The sequence below is a fragment of the Glandiceps talaboti genome, chromosome 10 (genome assembly GCF_964340395.1).
Source record: "Glandiceps talaboti chromosome 10, keGlaTala1.1, whole genome shotgun sequence".
In the NCBI taxonomy this organism is placed as follows: domain Eukaryota; kingdom Metazoa; phylum Hemichordata; class Enteropneusta; family Spengelidae; genus Glandiceps; species Glandiceps talaboti.
Window position 1 is genome coordinate 15,415,925 of NC_135558.1, and position 23,887 is coordinate 15,439,811.

General features: G+C 36.4%; 1 protein-coding gene across 1 annotated transcript; it reads right to left on the reverse strand.

Moving 5' to 3' along the window:
- Positions 1-11,750: 11,750 nt before the first annotated feature.
- LOC144440824 (TNF receptor-associated factor 2-like) lies at positions 11,751-23,887 on the reverse strand. Its single transcript, XM_078130236.1, has 8 exons — positions 23,759-23,887; positions 19,893-20,158; positions 18,992-19,067; positions 18,104-18,202; positions 16,992-17,156; positions 16,232-16,303; positions 15,508-15,594; positions 11,751-15,128 (listed from the first exon to the last, which is right to left on the reverse strand). Exons 2-8 carry the CDS (start codon positions 20,036-20,038, stop codon positions 14,115-14,117), a joined length of 1,659 nt encoding a protein of 552 aa, XP_077986362.1. The 5' UTR covers positions 20,039-20,158; positions 23,759-23,887; the 3' UTR covers positions 11,751-14,114.

The window sequence follows — 23,887 nt, forward strand, 5'->3', positions numbered from 1 at the left end:
AACGTATTGTGACTGTGTTTGTATTTGTTTCATCATATGTGTGACTGAGATGTTTGTTCCAGGTAATTTTTTATTTTTTATTTTATTTTATTTATTTTTTTTTTTTGGGGGGGGAGAGCGGCAATTGAACCTTTTTTATATTGAACCTTTATTAAACCATTGAACCACTAAATTGCATATACCCCTGTGTACGTTGATATACATTAAAATAAAACCAGTATTTCCAGTTTGAATTTTGCAAATGGGATAAGACTAATTCGTAAATGAAAAAAATCTCGTCTTCCAAATTTTGATAACAAATTCACTATTTGTTATGAGTATATCCTTTTTACTAGTAGTTAAACACTTTTTTTGGAGGAATATGTTAATTCAAAAAGCATAATGTTTAAATATATTTCTTGATGATCAGTTTTTGACATAACAAATAAGTATACAAATTAGCCATTAATCCTTCACATAATTATTCATATATGCATGCATTCATTAACTCTGCAAATTGGATAGGTATTTTAAATGAGACACATGTAAGGCGAAACGCAGAGTGAAATACGAGTGAATAGACCCTACGTCCTCATATATCTTTGAAACCACGTTGGTATTCAGACTAGTGTGATGAATGGTAATTTAGTAGTTGAGCATTTTGTGACACAGACAAGTAAGCAGATACTTGTCTGTGCTTGTGAGAAGCTCACCCGTTTGCCTTCAAGTTGTTACATCGCTTGTCAAACGAAGTCACCTTTAACTAAGGCCAAATCACCCACAATCTTGAACGAAATTCTTCTTACTATAGCCATTTAAAGTACACAAGAATCTACCTGTTTTGTAAAATTTCTAAATCGGGCGAATAAACGAAGGGGCGAAAAACCGTGCCGAAGTTTACGACCTCAGATTCAAGTATGCTTCAAGAAATCGCCGAAAAATCAGTATTCCTATCAAAATTGATTCTTGTATCAAGGAGGAAGAATTATCAGTCGAGATTTTTGCTTTTATAATATCTAAAATGGTGAATTCTTGTGAAAGTTATGACAAGTTGAAAATACCCCAAAATAAGGCTGGTGAGCACTGAGCAGCCACCACTGTAAACGTACCACACATCGAAGTGTATACACACAATGGAGGCTCACGTACAGCGTAATACATGTACGTGTACTATCACGCCACATTTGTTTTCCACCCATATCCAGACTCCTTCCAACTTCCAATTACGATTCAAAAGACCCGTGTAAAAGTTGCTAGTCTCATTTAAAACCACTAGGATAACCAACATTTGAAGGAGTAAATGTATAAAGTAAGAGCGAGGAAAGATTAGTTAACGATTTACATTTAGGGTTGATAAACGGGCATTGTACTGATCATGGTATTAGAAGTACGAGGTGCGATGAATGCAGTCCCGGAGCTCTGCGCCCGAAGAACACTTTGCGAAAAGCTAAGGTTGCCGCAGTACTTACGTAGCGTTCAGATTAGGTTCAGTTCCTTGTAAAATCAAGAAATTTACCGTCTGTCTGTCTGTCTGTCTGTCTGTCTGTCTGTCTGTCTGTCTGTCTGTCTGTCTGTCTGTTTGTCTGTCTGTCTGTCTGTTTGTCTGTCTGTCTGCCAGTGTCTGTCTGTCTGTCTGTCTGTCTGCCTGCCAGTGTCTGTCTGTCTGTCTCTTTCTTCCTCTCTATATATATCTGTCTGTCTGTCTGTCTGTCTGTCTGTCTGTCTTTCTGTCTGTGTCTGTCTGTCTGTCTGTCTGTCTGACTGTCTGTCTGTCTGTCTGCCAGTGTGTCTGTCTGTCTCTTTCTTCCTCTCTCTCTATATATATATATGTCTGTCTGTCTGTCTGTCTGTCTGTGTCTGTCTGTCTGTCTATCTGTCTGTCTGTCTGTATGTCTGTCTGTCTGTCTCTGCCTCTCTCTCTCTAAAGTTATTCAAAGGAAAGAAAAGGGGATTGCAACATTTTTCTCTCTCGTAAACTACGGTAAATAATGACATAGTTCATATTTGAACTTGGCAAAGGTATAACGTTCACAACAGTCCCTTACGTAGCTTATTATTTTATATACGTTTTCAGCTTCGATATTGACATGTTGGAAAATGGTTACCTTGGGTTGCTATGCAAACCTCTCCCAAACGGTGTAAAGTTCAAACATTTCTTCCAGTTTAAGTTATAACTGAAGTGTTTACGGTTCGGTCTTCATGCAGTTGCTCGTATAATTTTATTTGATCACTATAAATGCGGGCACGAAAAGAATTAGGACGTCTTCTATAACAGTCTGGCTTTGTGTTAAGTCGTACCTTCTGACAAAATGCTGATAAACATGTTGATATTGAAAACAATATTTAGGACTAATGACAAGCAAATAAAAGTACACATACATTAAATTTCTCGTTTCTTTTTTTTATTTTGAGTCGCAAAACAACTTCTATCAACGAGAGTCACTATTCCGATATAAGGAACGATAATAAAAGACATTTATGAGAAACGAGGTTAACGAATGCTAAATGGTAAGATTGTAAATAATCTCTTGCATTTACGATACCATATGTAAATGCGTCGTTGAATGCATTTTAAAGTATTTTGATTATTGAATTAATACTCCGAGTGTTTGATTGGTAGTTGAAAGTTCAGGGATCATTTGAAGTGACACAAGCTGAGTATAAGATATTTGACTCGAGTATTATACTTATATTTATACATTATATGAACTAGTGAATTAGACTTTCTCGAGTCCAATGACTTTAATTAACCGTTCTATATGAATAAAATATTTATTTTTACACAAGTGTGTTCTTTTATTTGAAAATACGAGTAACTTGTCCAAAACCTACCAAAACTTTACAAAACTAAAACTGAATAACAATCTCAAAATACTTGAAAGAATCCCCAAGGGACTGGTACCAGTCCATAGTGCAATGTTTAAAGTCGTTGAGAAAAAGTCTTTGACGGTAATGAAATCTTCGACAATCATCGAATCGTTTAGTTATGTATTTCCCAAAATACCAAATTTAAGTTCTGCCAATACCAAGTGATGGTTAAATATGCTTCAGTAATCAGAATACAACAAACATCCGGGCCAAGAAAAATTACGCCCCCAAATCGTATAAATTTACCTTGTGCCTCTTTCGTTTAATAATTATTTTTTTTTTAGAATTTTGCCATGGTGTCGAGGATGAAATCACGAATATCAATTATATTGATGGATATCATAGATGAGCAGTATTCATGACTTCTCCCTTCACATTTTTCTTTTGTTTATTGTCCATTTCAGATTGAAATGTCTAGAAGACAGACTACAACTGAAGAATACAATATATCCCAAATCATATACCATGAGGAGACATCGCGATCGACCAGTTAATCTTCCAACTTTTAACACCACTAATAGCTAGAAGAGTCTGAAATAAGTAATATCTCTCTCTTGCATGCCGCCTACTGCATCATTTTCATCATGGTTACGTTCCACAAGACAACATTTTCATACTTACACGATTGTTATTATTGTAACACTGCGTGCTTTTTTTCTAACAAAATTTGAGTACATAGCTTACATTGCAAACGTATTGTGACTGTGTTTGTATTTGTTTCATCATATGTACGTTCGTTCGTTCTCTCTCTCTCTCTCTCTCTCTCTCTCTCTCTCTCTCTCTCTCTCTCTCTCTCTCTCTCTCTCTCTCTCTCTCTCTCTCTCTCTCTCTCTCTCTCTCTCTCTCTCTCTCTCTCTACTAAGTACTATATAAAAACTAACATTATTCAGTGATATGCACTGCTATAGATGTAAACAAAATGAATGACTCTTCTAGTGCAACAAAGGTTTAGTAGTAAACCCACGTTGGTAACATGGATATTTTCATATAAATAAATGCAGGTCGACGGTTTTGTGTACAAAGGGCGTAACTTCCATTCTTTACAAAGAATAATTACGTTGAATGGGTGGAGGGTCTGTGTTTATATCAATGAGACGTCTTTCCAGACTTTTGAACTGTTCGTTGGGAAGTGTTCGCTGTTTTCAGTGGTCCATTAAGACATGTTTACTGTATGGATCTTGGGCCATTCAGTTAGTACCAGACGCCGAGCTAGTAATGCCATATATATGTACATGCCTTTGAAATACAGCAACACACACACACACACACACACACACACACACACACACACACACACACACATACATACATACATACATACACACATACACACATATACACACATACATACATACATACATACATACATACATACATACATACAGACAGACAGACATACATACATACATACATACATACATACATACATATAAAGGTTACAGCCCGCTTCTGAATGACAAATAAGGGCGTAGCCCACATTTGTCACTCAGAAGAGGGCTGTAACCTGTTTATACCATCTAGTAAGAAGGCTTAAAACACATTGAGGGGCAAACTTAAAAAGTGCGTTTTTTTCAGCAAGTTTTACTTATAGACACTAATTACACTAATCCGAAAGTACATAACGTAAGCCACACCTTCCATAACACCAAAACACGATAATCTAAAATTCTATCTACGTAGAGTTGAGGACTTAGAGAAATGAACTTGATATATTTCTTACAAAACTGTTGTTCTTTCAGTCCAAACCCAAACCCAAACTTTGGTTAGGGATTTCCCTCACCTTGCAGACTCCAAGTCATTGCTGGTGAAAGCTGAGTAGACAATTTGTTTGAGGATAAAGAAACTGACAAGAGGAAACGCAGAAATGTGTAAAGTCATTACATTTTTAAATTTACGCTTGGTTATATATTCGCCATATTTCAAAGACATTTAATTTGAACACCATATATATTATATTTGTTGTCTGGTTTTCACGATAGCTTATACTACCAAACCAGAAAGACTAATGTATTTTCGGAAAATTTAAATTTCTTAGGACATATGATTATTTGGAAGGTTCAAACGATGACGTTCATGGAAGGGGCTGAATTAGTGAATGAGGGTAAAGAAAAGTATGCATTCGACTTTTTTGCCTCTTGATTTGGTTTGTTTTTTGAACATCGAATAAAAAAGTTGTGCATGAGCCTACATCCCGTTCTAGTCACTCCCCAGTGTTGTTAGCATAGAGAGTATATACGAAACATTATATTTAACATTTCAATGATACAGGTCCTGAAATTGTATACAGATAGTAAAGTGATATTTCATTTACCCATGTATATTTGTTTGTTTACGGTTCCAGGGCTCCCTATGCTTGTAGTCCATATAGCTGATTTAGAAATGTGGAGAGAACAGATGCAAAACCTAGATATTTAAAGTGTTTGTAGAACCAGTACTGAAGGACATTTTGCAAGAGATTGCAAAGAGAAGGCAATAGAAGGCAATACATTTCAAATTCCGGAAAACTGTGTTGTAGCTTAATGACCGGGCAGTGAGGATGTTCGCGCCCTGTATCCAAGTGTAGCGAGGGCGGAGGTCATCGCAGCCTGCAAACAAGCACTCCATAACCGCAAAGCACAAATACCACCACCAACGAATGATATAATGGAAACCATGGCTCTAGTACTAGAAAACAAATATTTTCGAATTCTCGAGAGAACACTCATACAAACACAAGGCACAGCAATCGCCTTAAAACTTGGCATGAACTATACATGTGTATTCATGGGTGAATGGGATAAAGAACTTCTCAACAAATCCCCGAAGAAAACCATTACACAGGTACAGATGCGTAAATGACGTATGGACACACAATACAAGATCTGAACAACTTCAGCGAAATAGCCAACTCAATACATCCACAGATACAAATAGAACCCCTGTATTCAACAAGAACAATAGTTCCGCAATGTCAACATAACAATACAAAACGGAAATAATCACACCAGCGAATACGGCAAACCTACGGACAGATACTTGCACTCAGAATCAGATCATCACAGTAGTGTAAACAAGCCAATATTATACGGACTCGCAATAATGGCAAAAACAATATGTTCAAACACCGATGAATATACTATATTAAAAAACAGAGCGAAATCAAGAGCCGTATGAGGAAGAAGGGATAAAAAGACAGAAACACAGAACAACAATGGAGAAAGTAGACAAAATCAACAGACAAGATCTACAACATCAAAGAAAGGAACTAACCAACACGCATGATTGAAGAGTAATCCCCCCTCCACCAACATACACCAACGCACTGCCCGAGGTACCACAGATCTTGGAAAAAAAACCACCTTACATCCTAGATATGCAGACTGACCGTACGACAGACAAACAGGAAGGCGGGAAGGCGGGCAGGCAGGCAGGCAGGCAGAAAGGTTGGCTGCTTCTTCATGCAACTGTCTATAACTTTCTATAACATGGGTCCAATATTGTTCTGTCTGTATCTGCTTGTGTATCTCTTTGAACTGTAAAACGTACATTTGTTGTTTTTGTCTCCCTCAAGACCTATCTTTTTCTACCAACTTCTCACATTGTGATCGATTTTCTTGAATTTCTATGATTGATGATCAAGGCTTTTAAGACGTAAGTTTGTTGTTTATCCCAATTACTAAGACTAAATATTTAGATTGAGTACATTACCCAAGGGGTTACACAGGAAGTCTTTCTCGTTGTTTGGAAACAAATGTGTAGAATCTATCACAATCGAATACTGATATGCACATATTGACGTAAAATGACCCCCGCCGATGATATACTTCCGTATTGCGTTCAGTATACATAAATTAATGAAGTCAGAGGGAATCTTAGCATCAATACTAAGCTTTTTAAAACATTCAGGTGAGAATTTAATGGTAATATTGTGGAGTCATACGGTGTTCTTTTCTTACAATCACTACCTTTTCAAGATAGTAACATTCTCTCTGGGTTGTATTATATCTTGACACGAGCCCTACATTTCATGATTTAGCTGCCAAAAACTATTTTCTAAACTATGGGTTTCCCTCGAGATCCGATTTATAAAACGTGACAATCTGCAGTTATTGAAGGCTACCTAAGTGAAACAAGACAATGATCCATCTTTTCTTGCTGTCCATTTTCCCTAACCCATTTGAGATATATTATACTCTTGAATTGTAGAAGGGATTCCGGAGCTTTCCTCCTGAAATGTGAATTTATAGAAAGAGAAGAAAACAAGTATGAGTAAAATATAAATAACCTTAAATTACAAATTATGGTAGATACACGACATAGTGAAAGGGTGTGCAGATTTAAATATGAAGGTATTAATACATTTGAAATGTATCAATGTACTATTTACAAAGATACAACGTTCTAATGATATACGAGCATAGGGCCTAGAAAGAATTGCATACGTTGATAATGAATATAGCTACAATGACAAAATACTGCAAGCAAAAGATATATCCCTAAGTTGTCAAAGTTGTTTTTCTTTAGTCACGAAAGAACTATGGAACTCTCTAACCGACAAACCTAAGGGCATTGATAATGTGGAACATTTTAAATGTGAGCTGAAAACACACCTTTTTAAACAACATTATGGACTGTTATGTTTTTAATGAAGTTATTTTAATTATAGTATCTTTGTAGTTTTATCAGGTCTTTTATGTATGTTTATTTCATGAGTTTACGTTTATGTACTTAGTTTTATTTCATTTTCCAACCAATGCTTTTTTTCTTTAATTTTAAACTGTAATTGTTCAGCGCTTTTGAATATTTGTTTTAAAATAGAAAGGGTGCTATAGAAAAGATGATTTAGTGTAATTTTCTTTCCTAGACAACGTGTTTTCAGAATTTCGTTGTCGGATTTTCATATGTTACAAATGGGGCATAAAATAAATTAGGCAGAGCTGGCTAAGCATTGATTTGTTACTTTCCTTCTTTTCCTTTACAGACGCCACCTTGATTTGTTGGGTGTAGGCGGAAGACCCTTAGTGGCAGATATTATTTGCATTATATTACGGCAACAACAGCTTTGCTTTATTCATTGATGATTTTATCATCCAGTCATTTGAATATTTATATATGATTTATGTTTACAACAATTTAACATTAGAATAAAGATTGGTTTCACTTTAGAAGGGAGCGAGCTGAAGGAAACAGCTCAATCTGCTTCCTGGCTACTTCTAAAATGATCCAAGTTAACCATGGACATTGTGTGATGATGTCTGCTAGCTAATTTTATACAGTTCAAGTTATCCCGTGTACAAGTGGAGATGTGATCTAGTGATTCTGGTATAATAGTTACGTGAACTGCCAGCTAGGAGAGGAGATCAAAGAGTAACACCGATGGAGAATCAACGTTAACATTAGATGTTGATCCAATTTGTTACAATAGTTTTAGATGTGATTTCATAATTTGTCCAGAAGATCGCTGTTCAAACGAGGTCACCTTAACTTCCGGGTCAAATCATCTGTTTTCTACCGAAAATATTTATGACGCAGGACGATTCTCACAACAAATTCCAGAGCTTATTCTCCAACACGATACGATTGAAGTGATCTTTAATTCTCTTGATCAACATTATCTTTGGCAAAATATGTCTGTCATGCAAAGAGTCTGGCCATGGCGATTTCAAACATTCTATTTTATTCTGTCACAGTGAGTTTCTATATTGGCAAGACCAACAAAGAAATCGACGATGCGGGCGCTCTTGTGTAGCATGTAGGGCATGCCAATAAAAATCGTTCCCTCAACGACGAATGATTTTTGGTATTACCATTCGTATTAATTTAACTCTTTTCCACCACATACCATTCTTATCTTTTATGTTAAAAAGATACCCAACACCACCCCAGCTGTGTGGTGTAGTTAGAACGTAAACAGTTGTTTAAGCAGTAAAATCGTCATGGTATTCGATCGTGGCAAACAATTACTATGTTGTTTGTTTGTTTGTTTGTTTGTTTGTTTGTTTGTTTGTTTGTTTATGTGTGTGTGTGTGTTTGTTTGTTTGTTTGTTTGTTTGTTTTGTTTTGTTTTTAGGGTACCACTTTAGTTCTCACACTACAAAAAGGATTTTACTTTTAATGATATCTATTTTGTTCCCAAAAATGCAAATATTGCCATCGAATAGAGAAATGAAAAAATGTGTAACAACAGTCCATGCATGGCACTAAAATGAATTAAAGTGTCCATCAAAAGACAAGTCACATACTACTAAATACTGAAATTGAATGTGCTGTCTGAAACAACTATCAATTTTGGCCAATTAAGTTAGAAGGGGTGTATGTGTGTGTGTGTGTGTGTGCGTGCGTGCGTGCGTGCTTGCGTGCGTGTGTGTGTGTGTGTGTGTGTGTGTGTGTGTGTGTGTGTGAGGAGGGGGGGGGGTGTTGAGGTCAAAGTAATGGAATGTAGTCTTTTTTATCCTACACTGAACTATTGAAATCTCCGCTAGTCCATTTCTCTCTTCTTGCAGACTCCAAGAGTTTTGCTGGTGACAGAGAAGACCACGGATTAATTTGTTTGAGGATAGAGCGATTGACAGAAGGAAACAACTATTTTTCCAGAAATGAAATAATTGTGTACATTCATTCATTATTGAAAAGCTCAATCTTGGACTAATATAATATATAAGCATATATAAGTCCCAGGCTCTGTCTAGTATTTTGGTCTTATTTCCCCCGAATCTGACAATGAAAAAAACGAAGTAGACGGAACCACTTGGCTTGCCCCTAGGCCAGAAAAAAAAGCTGTTCAACGGGCCCTACCTACCCATATTTTTGGCATTTCAATTTTTTTTTGGTGATGGGCAAAATATCCTCATGCTGGCTTTGCATGTCAGTGAAATGCACACTTTGTTTCAAAATTAAGGGAATTTCTTTATATTTTCTGAATAGTACATGGAACAATATACATTTGAGTCAATTCCAAATTATGTACTATCAGTGGTTTACTTGGCTCTGATGATGCATACAAGCATGAATTGAGATAAAATTAAACTGTTGCATATCCAATATTCACTAAACGAAATGAGCAAACTTTATGACCATGGGAAGGGCAGTCATTGGGCCATCAAAAGTCTGATAGTCTGAAAGTCTTCAAATGTTTTACTCTTTCTTTATTCATGATTTTTTGGGAATCAAATTAAAGTTCAGGAGAAGTCATTTACCACATCTGCAAAATATATTTCAGCTTTGGCACAACAAAATACACTTCATAGCCAGATAAAATGTACTGCATGTGATAATTGTTTCTCAATTCTGGTATTTTAAAACCACATTCAAGCTTTGTAAGACTTTAAATTATGTTTTTTGTTTGATATTTTATGCCTCTAAATGGCCTCCTGTATTGTCTTATTTTCAAAAAAGTTTGCATTTTTGAGGATGTATCCTTCCAATCAGTAGCAATCACGGTAATAATTGTCTTTCTCCCAAAACAAGATGGAAGGTGGCTGACTAAGTACCTCCCTTCATAGGTCAGAGCTAATTATGAGACATCTCCTTACAAGTATCCATGTGAAATGCACATCCTTTGTCAAGTAATATCATTTGGACTGTTATTGTAGTTGATTATCACTTATTTTTAATGCATCATTGTACCTGTGCTACCATATATAATTTTTTATAATATACCTAGTGATAATGCTGTGCCATGATTCGCTAGAATCGGTCACGTGATAAGGAAATAGAATGACTATTTCCCTAGGGAAATAGTTCCATCAACTTTTACATGGTCACGTGACCACCGCGCATTCACAGCAAATGGCAGCTTCTGACGATGTTGTATGCCACCGCGAGTTCACAGCATGGGGTATATTATAAAACACATATTGCCTGTCCTATATTCGGGCTATAGCACCCGTTCATTACCCCCTCGTGACTGTGAGTTACCAGAATCACATGCTATTTCCCTCGGCCTTTGGCCTCGGGAAATAGCATGTGATTCTGGTAACTCACAGTCCCTCGGGTGTAATAAACGGGTGCTATAGCCCTCATGGCCAGGCAATATGTGTTCAATATCTCCTCTATAGTGTAGGTGACAGAAGGAGTGGCTAAAATAATTCTGGAGTTTCATTTAGCGGGTCTAAACATATTTTGAGAGGAGCTACAAAATTTTTAGAGAGATAAAATCAAAATGAATGAATAAGTACAATTTGAACTCAACTTCAAATGTTTTGCCATCATTACATGAGGTTTGTTTTTACATCCTTTGTAAAAAAAAAAAAAAAAAAAAAAAAAAAAATCGACCTACCTCCCAATGTGTCGGGTTATGTTGCCCGTTGAACAGATTGTTTTTTCTGGCCCTTACACTTTATACAGTTAAATTGTGTGTGGTACTTCTTAGTTTAGAGCCCTCAACGGTTAGTTCATATGATTGCTGTCACAAATCACAATTTGTCAGGCCAAATCATATTGCATGTACTATGGCTTTTGTTGTTGTTGTTTTTTGGCCAAAGTATCCATTATAGAACTTTCATGGTTTGTATAAGCTTGTATCGGCATTCGGTGTATCAGAGATAATACATCTATTGGAGACGCGGTGGGTTTGTTTATGGACATTAACTTTTTAATCATACACAGACACACACAAACTAGACCAAACATACAGCGAGACGCACGCACTGACAGTACAGAGAGACGGACATACACACACTCACCATCATCATCATCATCATCATCATCATCATCATCACCACCACCACCACCACCCCCTCTGTCTGCCTGCCTGTCTGGAATAATTTCATTATACCCAAATAATATAATTTGTGAAAATCAGGGACAACTAATGCTGAATTTTGACTCAATTTAGGCACAGCAGAGCGAGTGACGTTGTCGTGACTTAGAATGATCAGAATGATAAATTCTGTATTAGACATTCCCGTACAAAAATGCCTTTATTAAACTTGAAAGTTATTGTTCAAATGAAATAACTAATTTGTAATACTCTGTCTAGACTTGATTTTTATTTTTATAGAACCACTGTGTTATTAAATACAAAGAATCGAACAGGACTTCTGTGGTACTGCCATCCAAATTGTCATCAAAAAGGACAAGTTTATTGTAATTGTAATCAGTGTGTGAGGGAAAAATGTTATAACACCAACAATCTATCCTAAGAAAGCTGACGGTATTAAAGGTACAACACGGGTTTATCACTGCGTCATCTCAGTGGTTGAGCTCCCAATCCCAATTTTAGGGGCAATTCCACTGCAAGAACAAAACCAAAACGTTTGCCATGTTCTAAATCCAAAAAGAATATCTAGGTAAAGATAGTATCACATGTAAAGCAAATTTTTAAGCTGAGCTTATTGCAGAAGTAAACTGATAAGGACATGAACCGTTGACATGTTGCCCAGTACTTTGCTGACTAATGGGTATATTCATAATAATTACTCCATCATAAACTATATGTACCACAACAATTACAAATGCATCAAATAGTATATTTTCGAAAATGTGCTTTTGTATACTAACATATACTCCACTGCTGTTTATGGCATAAATTAACAGAATATGTAAAATATTTGTATGTTGTTTAAATGTTTACTCTGAATATATCTGCCGTAAGACATATATGTTGACCTGTAAGTAAGTCTGTACTTTTATGTTTTGAATACTAACTACGATTCTATGCATATATGCAATATAATATAGCAGTCTTCGTCGTCGCTATGAGTCATACTAAAATATACTCAATACAAGTTACCCTAAACACGATCATAGTCAACTGATTTCTATGTGGAATCAAAATATAGTTTCCCGCATACAAAAATGTTCTATCTCAAATGTGAGAGATAATGTTCTTGATTTAAATTTTATGGTATGTTTGTACACATGTTCCATGTTCCCGTATTGTATACTATAAAACGTTCACTGCAGAAAGCATAATTTTCGTCACATTTTGTCTTTTTTTCAAGACCCGAATATTGTGAATCACACTAGAGCTACCAAAATTCGATTACCTACTTTCACAGTTTGTCCATGAACAGAACTAGAGTGTTTAAAACGGTTACTTTTCTCGGATAAAGTAAAATACACTTAATACCAGATTATTATACGAATAATATGATCAATCGACCGGCTTCTCATGCATGAGCAATTAATGAAACTTCTCTTATTAAATTGTGGCATTCTTAACTGGGTCACATGGGTAGCTATAACTTCGTTTCAATTACAAGCATAAAATATACTACAAAACTATAGTTGGTTTAGGACGTCAATAGGGCCAAAATATGTTTTTGCGTCTTCTCATCGTTACGCCAGGGTCTTCTGTTAACAAGTTGTAGACAGATCTGACAGCAGGCATATAAAGTGATACACTGTATCAATCGTTATTTCGAAATTGCCACGTTGGATGTCAACATGATACAGCCGTTACAGAATTTATCTTGCATTTTCTTCCCTTTGAAGTTGAAGTTTATTTTTACCGACAAGCTTGCAACTTATTAATAATTATTTTTTACTAATAAGTATACTCCATTCTCCATGTTTGTCGAAGGAGTGTTGTAAATACAATGTATTATAATTATTATTATTAATATCAAAACCTGATGTATGTTGTATACTGATAACCTACTGTATATAGTAGAAATTGTGACGCTATCAAAAAACCCAAAACCTGCCTCTGGTAATCTGTTGTCCAGGGCGAGGCAAATCTTAAGATAAGTTCGTCGATGGCTGTATGTGGAAGTTGTATTAGTAATAAGTGTTCATAATTTTATTAAGATATGTTATTCATTTGAATATCATTTGCTGTCATAGGCTGTAATCTGTTTTGTTCATTACAAAATTATTGCGAAGATACAAAACACATCGTTTGGCCACATTGACTTTCTAAACCAACTATATTTTCGTAATAATCTATACACAACCAACAAATTTTCTCTGCAAGTCTCTCTTAATACTATATGCAATGCTAAGCATACTATCATAACTTTTTCTTTGAATGTTTTTATTGGGTTTTGTCGAGGATTGGGTTTCTATTCATGGGCTCTCCAATAGGCTGACGTCTTTGGGAACTTGTAAAACGATTCAAATCGATAATAGTTGTCAGTAATTGAGTTGTTCTTCGAAAGAGAAACTCTGCTATCACTTTTCGTATATGTACTGTAGAAATGTGCTCTCACAAAGCTGTGTAAACTAATAGGCAGAAAACCATATCACTTTATGAAACCAAAATCTGGTATTCAATGATGCGCATCTTTTAGCCAACACCAGTATGTTGCCCAACCTCCGGCGCGTGAAGCCAAGATGCATGGAGGTCACAAATCGCTGGTGTCGACGATGATACGTAAAAAAGCCGTGTCATCTTTGATGTATGCGTGGCCACCACTATCCAGAAGATTCAGTGCCATGAACAGGGGACATCCTGAAGCAATATTCATGTCACCTGTTGGACGTTTAAATGATGACGACTCTGGATCAGGGCGAAATGCATCGATTACATGCTCCCTGTTATTCTGGTCAATCCACATAAAGGTTACCTTCTGGCTGAATGGCCATTTCAAAATGGCGTCGTAATCCCCCTTCATGATGACGAAGAATAATGACACGTGACTTCCCTTGCCCATTCCGTCACCATTTAGGTAGATGCGCGCGCACATCTTGTAACCATAGCGACTTGAAAAGAAGTATGGTGAATAGATGGAGAGCGTGCGACCGGAAATGGCGTCACGTTTCTTCCTTGCAATGCCAGTGATTCGCCAGGTCAAAATACCATCATAACTAGCCATCTCTAACGACTGAATTCGTAAGTCTTGTTCAGCGAGGGTGACATCTTTCAGAGCAATTATCCGGTCTTGGGCTTTCGTCTTTCTATCCATACCATTCAGATTTTCTCTAAAATCTTTCTGTCCGTTATTCATCTTCTGCACTATCTCTGCATTTCGCTCAACTTCTACATTCAAGACAGCAACTATTCCCTCATAGGTGGTAACCCTTCTATCAAGCGTTCTGCAATTGTTGTTCAAATCACCGGTTGATTTTTCCAACTTGTCGACTATTTCATGATATTTCTGTAGGTTATTATGAGATGGCGAGACATGACTTTGAGGAGGATTGCGTTCCAGATCATTTTTCATGCGATCTAAGTGCATACGGAGAGTTTCAATCTTGTGCCCATGGCCATCGACTGTGATGGTGAGTTGTTGAGCTTGTGCAGCGCTCTCTTCGACATTTTCTCTGTATTCTGAGATTTGTGATACTGCCTGCAGTAGTAACGCCATGTGATGTTCGATATAGCTGGTATTATGCTCAACTTGCGTTCCAACTTCGATCTTTGGACAGAAAATTAGATTTAAGATTGTAACATGTGATAACATTTGTCTTTTCCAAATATTTTCAAAAGAAAGATGGTTAGAGAAAACTTCTGTAAAAGTCTAAAGTATAAGAGTTTTGCTAGAGTGCCTTTAAGTTATTGTTTGTTGTCTTTTGGCATTGGTTCTATTGAGTACAAACTCCACTGTCACCGAAATTCTTATTTATAGGAAACAAAGAGAAAGGTAGTGCATTAGTCATCATCAATTGATCATATATTAACAAGTTCAAGTAAAACGCTCGCGTCATCTCGATTACGCTTAGAATGACATGCGTCAATACATGTCCTGGCTACTGACAGGTTATGTACTATGTCAAATATTCTCCGTGCCCTCTTACCAAAGTTTCACAGCCAATCCGGACGTAATCACATTGCTGCATCTTTCTCGGACAATCTCCATTCTTCAAGTCCATGTGTGCTTCCAGCTATAAAACAGATAAATAAAAAGTGCAACCTTATGTCAAATGAAACTCTGACTGAAATGTTTGAACAGCATGTGAACAATAGAACACTAAACAACACTCACATAAATTAGAAAGAGTAACGCATGCAATGTAATATTTGTATATGGATGAATGATTTCTTATGGAATCTGATGTATTGTGCATTACCGCCATTAACATCGACATACGATGCATTCTCCATTGTTTGGAAAGAGAAAATACCCATACATCTGATTATAATTAAATTGCACCTACAAATACATTTCTGATCTACATACATTACTTTGACACATTTGAGTCCATCCGCAAATTGAACTTGTTACCCCAACAGTTTGCGATGCTCAACAACTTCAGAAACTCTTCTCAAACAAGTGAACTTACAAGAACTGCAAACCAGAGCCCACCACGAACTGTAAAACCATCGCACTAATTCAGTACCACACTAACTTGTGTGCGGTAATTAACCACAAGGTGTTTACACAATATCAGACACTGGTTGAAATACTACTAAGCCTAATTGATATACTAGTATAGTGTATGGTATACATTGAATCCTTCAAGTCTAATCCATTGCTATACTTCTGTATTTAAGATTGTCAATACGAATATGATCAATTACCTTTCCACGCATTATCTCCTGCCTACAATTTCTACAAGGTACAGGATATTTTGGGCAAATGTTATGGTGTCTCTGTAAGAGAATATATTGATAAATGTACCAATAAGGAATGCGTATATGAGCAAGATTAAGAGTTTCCCCAAAAGGAACGTTCAACATGTTTTCTATTGCAATCAATCTACATACCGGATGCATAACAATTAGGATGTATGAGTATGTAAATACATGTATAAACTAATTTGTATGCATCAGGCAGGTTGTCTGATTGCAATAGAGTGTACCCAAACGGAAAACTTTTTCTATAATATCAATCTACTTACCTGATGCATAACAATTAGGCTATATTTGCGTACTCACATAGCCTAATTGGTATGCATTAAGTAAGTTGATTGCAATAGAAATTTGCTTTTAGGTGAAAAGTCGTTAAATTCATTGGGGAGTATTTTGTCAGATTTTGTCTGTGGTTGAGAGCAGCACAATCTAGTCACAGCTACTTACACATTTGTTGATTCTAATCAGGTGAACGCAGCTTTCCTATAACATGTTTCAGTTTGAACACCAAAGGGGAAAAATTTCTTGTAACAGGTGAACTATTCTGTGGATAATTCATTTCACATTTCAAGTAGTACCAACATCTTCAACACGAATCCCACTAAGACTTGTCATTTGCGTTTTACATTCCTAAGTCTAGCCTTCCATCATCGATCAACGCCATATAATGGAAATGATATGCGATGAAGATATACTGAAATTATTTTACCTGCATATCTCTGAAAACCATTCTTTCTTGGCAATATGAACACGTCTCTTCTCTCATGACACAGGTCTTTTCCAGATGCTCGTCCAGATCTATTCTTCGTATTTTCTCTGAGCAGCCATCTCTGGTACATTCGACCAATCTATATTCGCAAATTGGTTCGTGTTTCTGTTAAAATAAATGAATATTATCCTGGTAAGTCTGCACGGAACAACGTATTTCTTTACAAACCAGACTCGTGTTTAATTTGGTCATATTTTTCTGTCTAAGCTGACATTCTAGAGAAATAAGTATTTCGTGAAACGTTCAACACTTGGATGGACCCATTCTCACAATGTGATGAAAATAATTTGGACTTGAGTATGTGTAAAGGTATGGATGTAATACTAATATGGGACGTTCGTACAATGCCCCACAAGTTCAATAAACAAACTTCATTCATTTTGGGGGTAGGGGGTCTCAACGATGCGATTGCTGAACTTCGTTTTGGCACTGAAACTAATTTTCAAAAACTTTGAAGCTTCAACGATATAAGGTTCTGTATTTACTACTGCGATGTTGGTAAGTTGATTACAATTTACTTGCTGGGTTTTCGGTAGTACTTTAATGTTTATTGTATATATTGTTACATCGTATCGATCATGATGGTGTAACCGCTACAATTTTCATCATAGTTTACATCATATATAAAAGTGTCGCTATCACATTTGTAAACGTTTGTTTAGGAGGAGGGGGCGTGTTGTCCCGAACGAACGTAATTCGTTTATTGAGCTTGTACGACATTATACGATCGTCCCTAACCAATTATCGCTGGTACCGTGACAAATTAACATTCCACACATAACCTAGTACTAGGAGTGCGGTGCGGTGTACGATATTTACTCACAATAAATTATTGCAAAATAAAAACCCAAATATTTGATATATAACATTTGTGCTACAGTAAAGTATCATGTCAGTTAAAGAGAAACAAAACATACTAAGATGTTAGTGCAAGACTGAAACTTCTAAGTCATTAATTGACTTTGTATTTAAACAGGTGCCATTACATTTTGTCACAATCCGATCTATTCTTATTTGCGCTACTTTTGTGTAGTTTTACAGATAAATCTTACCTCATATTGGCTGAATGGTCCCTTCCATCTACAGTTGTCATAGATACATTTAGTTTGTAGGTTTTTCATTTCTCGGTAGATTGCTCTATCAGGAAATACCTTCATCGAAAAATATAAGATAAAACTCAAAGTAATGCAGGTGCATGATCGTGTATATGTAAAGACCGTGTCTTGTTTGTTATGCAAGGTTAAAAACATTTTTTATACGGTAACGTGAATAGAGGTCATTGCAGGAAGCTAAGAATGAAAAGTTCAGTTAGACTAATTTGTTCATTTAGTAAACATGTATTGATTACTGCTAATATGGTTTTGAATGATAAAATAACACCTTTGGGTCAGTAATCTTCGAAATTCTGTAAAGAAGCTCCACTACACTTGAGGAATGGTAAGAAATTTGGTGATTTCAAAATTATACAGCGTGTCAAGAAAAAATAGAGAATGTGGCATTCGTGACATCATCAGAGGTTTATTCTGACAAATCTTTGTACATATAATTAACAAACACAAGTAGTACATTGGCTTTACATGATTGTAAAGATGAGGTAGTTACCAAAGTGCCATATTGTTACCGAATGTGGTAAGTTCATACATGCAATTAACAGGGCACGAGTACTAAAATTTAGGCAAAATCTGTCTAGACTTTTCCTGACATTTTTGTTATTACATCGTACACAAAAATTGACTTGTACGTAAATGTAAGATTAGGTATACCGGTATACTTTTATTAAACAATTTGTATAATATAAACATGTTAATATAAATTCGTATTCCTATCGTGAAGATGTTGCATGTACTACAACAAGAAGAGGTGAAAAGTAATTCGTCATTCATGGTCTAACAATAGACAGTTGAACTTCCCCACTCTCTATGATCTAAGCTATCTATTACCGTGTCCCTTTTCAAAATACTGTCCTCTGACGGGTCTTCTGGATAACATATTGGACAGTTGTATGTTGCATTTTGCCTGAAATGTACAAATATAAGAAACTTTTAGTTATTTTCCAGCCACTATATGAAAGACCTCAAATTTGTTGGAGAAAAAAGAATCGACATAACGCATCTTAATATTTAACAAACATTATGTGCAGTCTGGGATGCGCTCCAAATTTAACACCTATTCCTCTACATGTTTTTTTTGTGTTTGTGCACTGTTTCCTAGATTGACTCTCACATAAATGCTGTGATTGTCTGTGTGACTGACTGACTGACTGACTGACTGTATACGTCACCGTCTACGTCTGTTTGTCTCGTCTGTAAGTATGTATGTATGTATGTATGTATGTATGTATGTATGTATGTATGTATGTATGTATGTATGTATGTATGTGTGTGTTCGAGCGTGTGTGCATTATGTACATGCGAGTTTTTATCTGTAAATTTAATATGTTGACGGCTAGATGCATATGCACTTTATATAGTGCATATGCAACTGCCATGCATATGCCCGTCATATATATATATATATATATATATATATATATATATATATATATATATATATATATATATATATATATATATATATATATAATGACAATTTGTGTATTGTCGAAACGTTGGTACTAATAAAGATCGTCTGAAGATTGAAGTAACTAGTTGAGTACGTCCATTATTTTCACCTCCTCACATTTTGATACACTTCTGCTCACTTCTAATTACTTCAATTGTCGTAGTTGGACTGGGTTTATTTCTTGGAACAATATATGCATATATACTTTGTATATAAGCTACATTTAAGTACGTACATGACAAATGAAATATACCACCAAGTGTATGGGAATATCCTCACCTGAATATATCGTCAAGACAATTTCTGCAAAATCGATGTCCACAATAACTTTGCAGGGGGTTCCTAAGCAACAGTTTACATTGTATGCAGAGGAATTTGTCAACTTCATCCCTTACTGCCAAAATAGCTGGCGAATAACCTGACATGGTAGTTGTTACAGTCGGTATATGTTTTCTTCAGTACGGTTGGTTCAAACTGTCTCAGTTGTCAAGCATGTTCCATAATATCGATCCATTGTATACTGTATTTCTTCCCATTTCAAGATACTATAAGAATAAATTTTGAACAGTGTACATTCACAAGCTAAGTTATTGTCTCTGAACAGAAAATATAGATTGCATAACCTGGTCTACGGCTACTTGTATTGTGGTGGTGGTCGAAATAAGGGACAAACATTACAAAATGCAAATTTATTTTCTTCCAATTCATTTAAAAATCATACTTGAGGTACAATTACATTATTCCTCATTACTCATGACTTAATGGTTCGTCGTTACTCGTATAGCGACTCGTAGTGACAAGGTCCTTCAGGTCACTTGTATTTGTTTTTAACGAATACAAGTGATTAAAAGGACCCTGTTACTAGTCGAAGAAAATTATTTGGGAATAGTGTCTAAATTATTATAATAGAAGAGACGAAGAAGTAGGTTGTTCAAATTGTCAGTTAAATAATTTACAAATTACCAGGTGAGGTCAACCTAAATAGAAAGACTGTAGGCCATGTATGATTGTTATACCGTTACAGTGGCCGACATGTAGACTTGAAGGACTAACGCTACTCATATGCGCTACTACTATTTTCGCTATCCTTACTGACGTTTTAATTTTTTAACTTTTTGTTCGTGGAAGGACGAGCGAAATTTCAAAAAAAAAAAACAATCAAAAATCAGTTAGCTATAGGTTAGCGGAAATAGTGTAATGTAGGCTACTTTCACATGTTTTAGCTATCTGCAGTATACATCATGTTGTGGATTATCGACAGAGCTAGAATTGCAACAAGCCGAATAATAGAAAAGTATGTCACTGTATACGATTATCCACCGCTAAGCCGAGAGCTATCGCATGCGCAGTCACACAGATACAATGACATAGACAGGCGCAAAATAAAGTGACGTGCTTAATGCTTAACGTACAACATACAAGTCCTAGATGAGCGAGTTGTAAACTAAATAGGTCGTAGACAGGGTGATGCATGTTGCGACATAAAAAAACTCCGCCAAACTCATCAAAAAGAAGCCCCTGTCTTACGGACGAGTGTGAAACTACCATCATATTCATATTCATATTCACTTTCAAAGTTGACCTCTACGATCAATGTGAATATGATGATAGCTTCACACGTTCATCATCAGATTCGAAGTCTTCCGAATGGGTACAAACAAGCGTTCGGCAAATCACAAATCCTTCATTGACAGGTTGAAATCATGTGATTGTAGTTACTTTTCACTTGATTGTACAAAAAACCTGTATGAGTAATGTAATAAAATACGGCCTGGCTGGGTGTGTTTTGATTTCCCGCAGTGCTGCTATCTTTGAAACCCTACTTAACACTTACACTGGTGAAATTTACACAATATAGTGTTGTCAAGACCACAATTATCACAATGTGTGTAGTTCCCTTGATCGGGATCGGTCAACGCAATCGATTGTGAAAAATAATGGTCCATGACAACAATAATTCATGGTGCAAATTGGATGTGACTCTGGCAAAAATAACAAGAGAGCATGCAAATCCTGGCAAATCAAGTGAAAAGTAATTACAATCACACGATTTCAACCTGCCAATGAAGGATATGTGATTTGCCGAACGCATGTTCGTACCCATTCGGAAGTACTTCGAATCTGATGATGAGGTGTAAGCTATCATCATATTCACATTGATTGTAGGGGTCAACTTTTGAAAGTGAAGATGAATATGATGGTACCTTCACACTCGTTTAGGAGTGTGCTTGTACACCCATAGCGAATTTATTTTCGGCGATGAAATAAACTATTAAATTAGATTTATAGGCCTGTCTATTGTATTACAATGACATATTCAACCTTTGCTCGAGAGGTCATCCAGGCACTGCGTGATACTAGTGTTTAACCAGTCCTATTGTTACAGTACTACTGTAGTGATTTGCCTTTTGTTATTGTGAACAATAACTTTATTGTAAATATGACATTGCTGATTGAAAAATCAGAATTGTTACATACTGCTCTGAATAATAGCAAGCTCAGCAAGCTATTGTGTAACAGTATAGCCGCCTGCAGAAGAGGCATACATACACACACTAATACACTATTGAATATATTTAGGCATGACATATTGAATATATTTAGGCATGACAAACAACAACACTATGGTTGTTGAGTACAATCAAAATATTAGACAGGGGGCGGGTCTATCATACATTACAAGTCTAGCTGGACTTCTGTGAGCGACATTTTGTTGGAGTCATAGATACATACAGTTTTATTTCGCCAAAAAAACGTGATTTATAGTTTATATGACTCGATCCTGTTGTATTAAATTACGTCTGGCCATATACTGTCGACAGTCGTTCGTGCCTTTTTTGCTACATTTTATCTAAAACTAAAGTTGTCGCCTCGTTCCAATCCGGAGCAATACTATAACCGCGCAAGTACTGACGTGCTGATTATTTAGCAACTTCACAGCTCGTGCCTCCGGCACTCGCTGTGTTGCTAAATAATCAGTACGTTCGTCGCTATGGAATTCATACTCACAGTTTCCTATCAATACGTGTTAGTATTCAGTGCTACAGAGCGAGGCGACGACATTGTTTTAGCTGAAACGTAGCAAAACAGGCATGAACGACTGTCGACAGTCTAGTCTGTCCAATGTTATTTTCTTTATATAATTTGATCATACATATGTATCTGCCAATGTCGATGCTGTAATCAATAAATGTCATGGTGTAAATTAACATATTGAATTGTTCTGTAAAGACATTGTCCAAGTAACTTTACATCGATAGGTTTGGTCTATGGTTTGCTGAGAGGGAACGTTAACAATAGGACATATTTTTGGAGCACCAAATTACGACTTTAGTAGATTGTAATGACTATGCCCCCCACCCCCGTTAATACAATTACATCTATATACTATCGATTGCGTTGACCCGTCCCGTTTGAGGGAACTAGACACATCGTGATAACTGTGGTCTTCACAACATTATTTTGCATAAATTTCACCAGTGGGATCTGTAAGTGGGGTTTCAAAGATATCGGCACTGCGGGAAATGTAAACACTTCTCTGTACCATAACAACACAGTCTGCAAACTCGACAACGCGCGTACTGCCTCTATCTAACAAAGCGTCATCGTACATGCACAATGCTTACCAAAGGTCATTTAGGTGGGGACATTTCATTGCATCGTTATTTCACGATAACGTATATGCCTGGGGTCAAATACCTTGAAAAGTGAGTCGTCATAAAAGAAATCATTTCACTAGAATTTTAGACTAGCGTGTGCTGGAGTAAGTATACTTGTACACGTCAGCAATCGAATCGAAAGTGCAAACTACAAGTAAGTGTATTTGAATAAACAGATGTGCGGGTAACAACACGTCAGAGACAAAATGGCGGACACAGACAGACTCAACAAGCGTGGCATATGGCACACAATGAAGTCACTGCTAATGGCCGGGATGTTTCCTTATTGTGAACATGCTTTCTCACAGTTCTAAATTACACCGTCTTATTCATTTTGAAGAGACAACACATCCATGACAACAGCAAGAAATCACAGTTAGAGGCCAGGCAAGGATATTTTCTGCGCCTGGAAACCAGACATCGAAACAACTGCTGGGTGACTACAAGTACAACTTAATTGTCTGCCTAAGTGATATTTATACTTACACACTGCTATCAAGATTAACTCAGGCTGCAATACTAGCCCAATAGTGGATTGAATGTGCCTGTAAGGACGCAATCGGCGACATGGTGTTGGGAATATCCTATCCTTGTCGAACTGACAGTAGACTACTG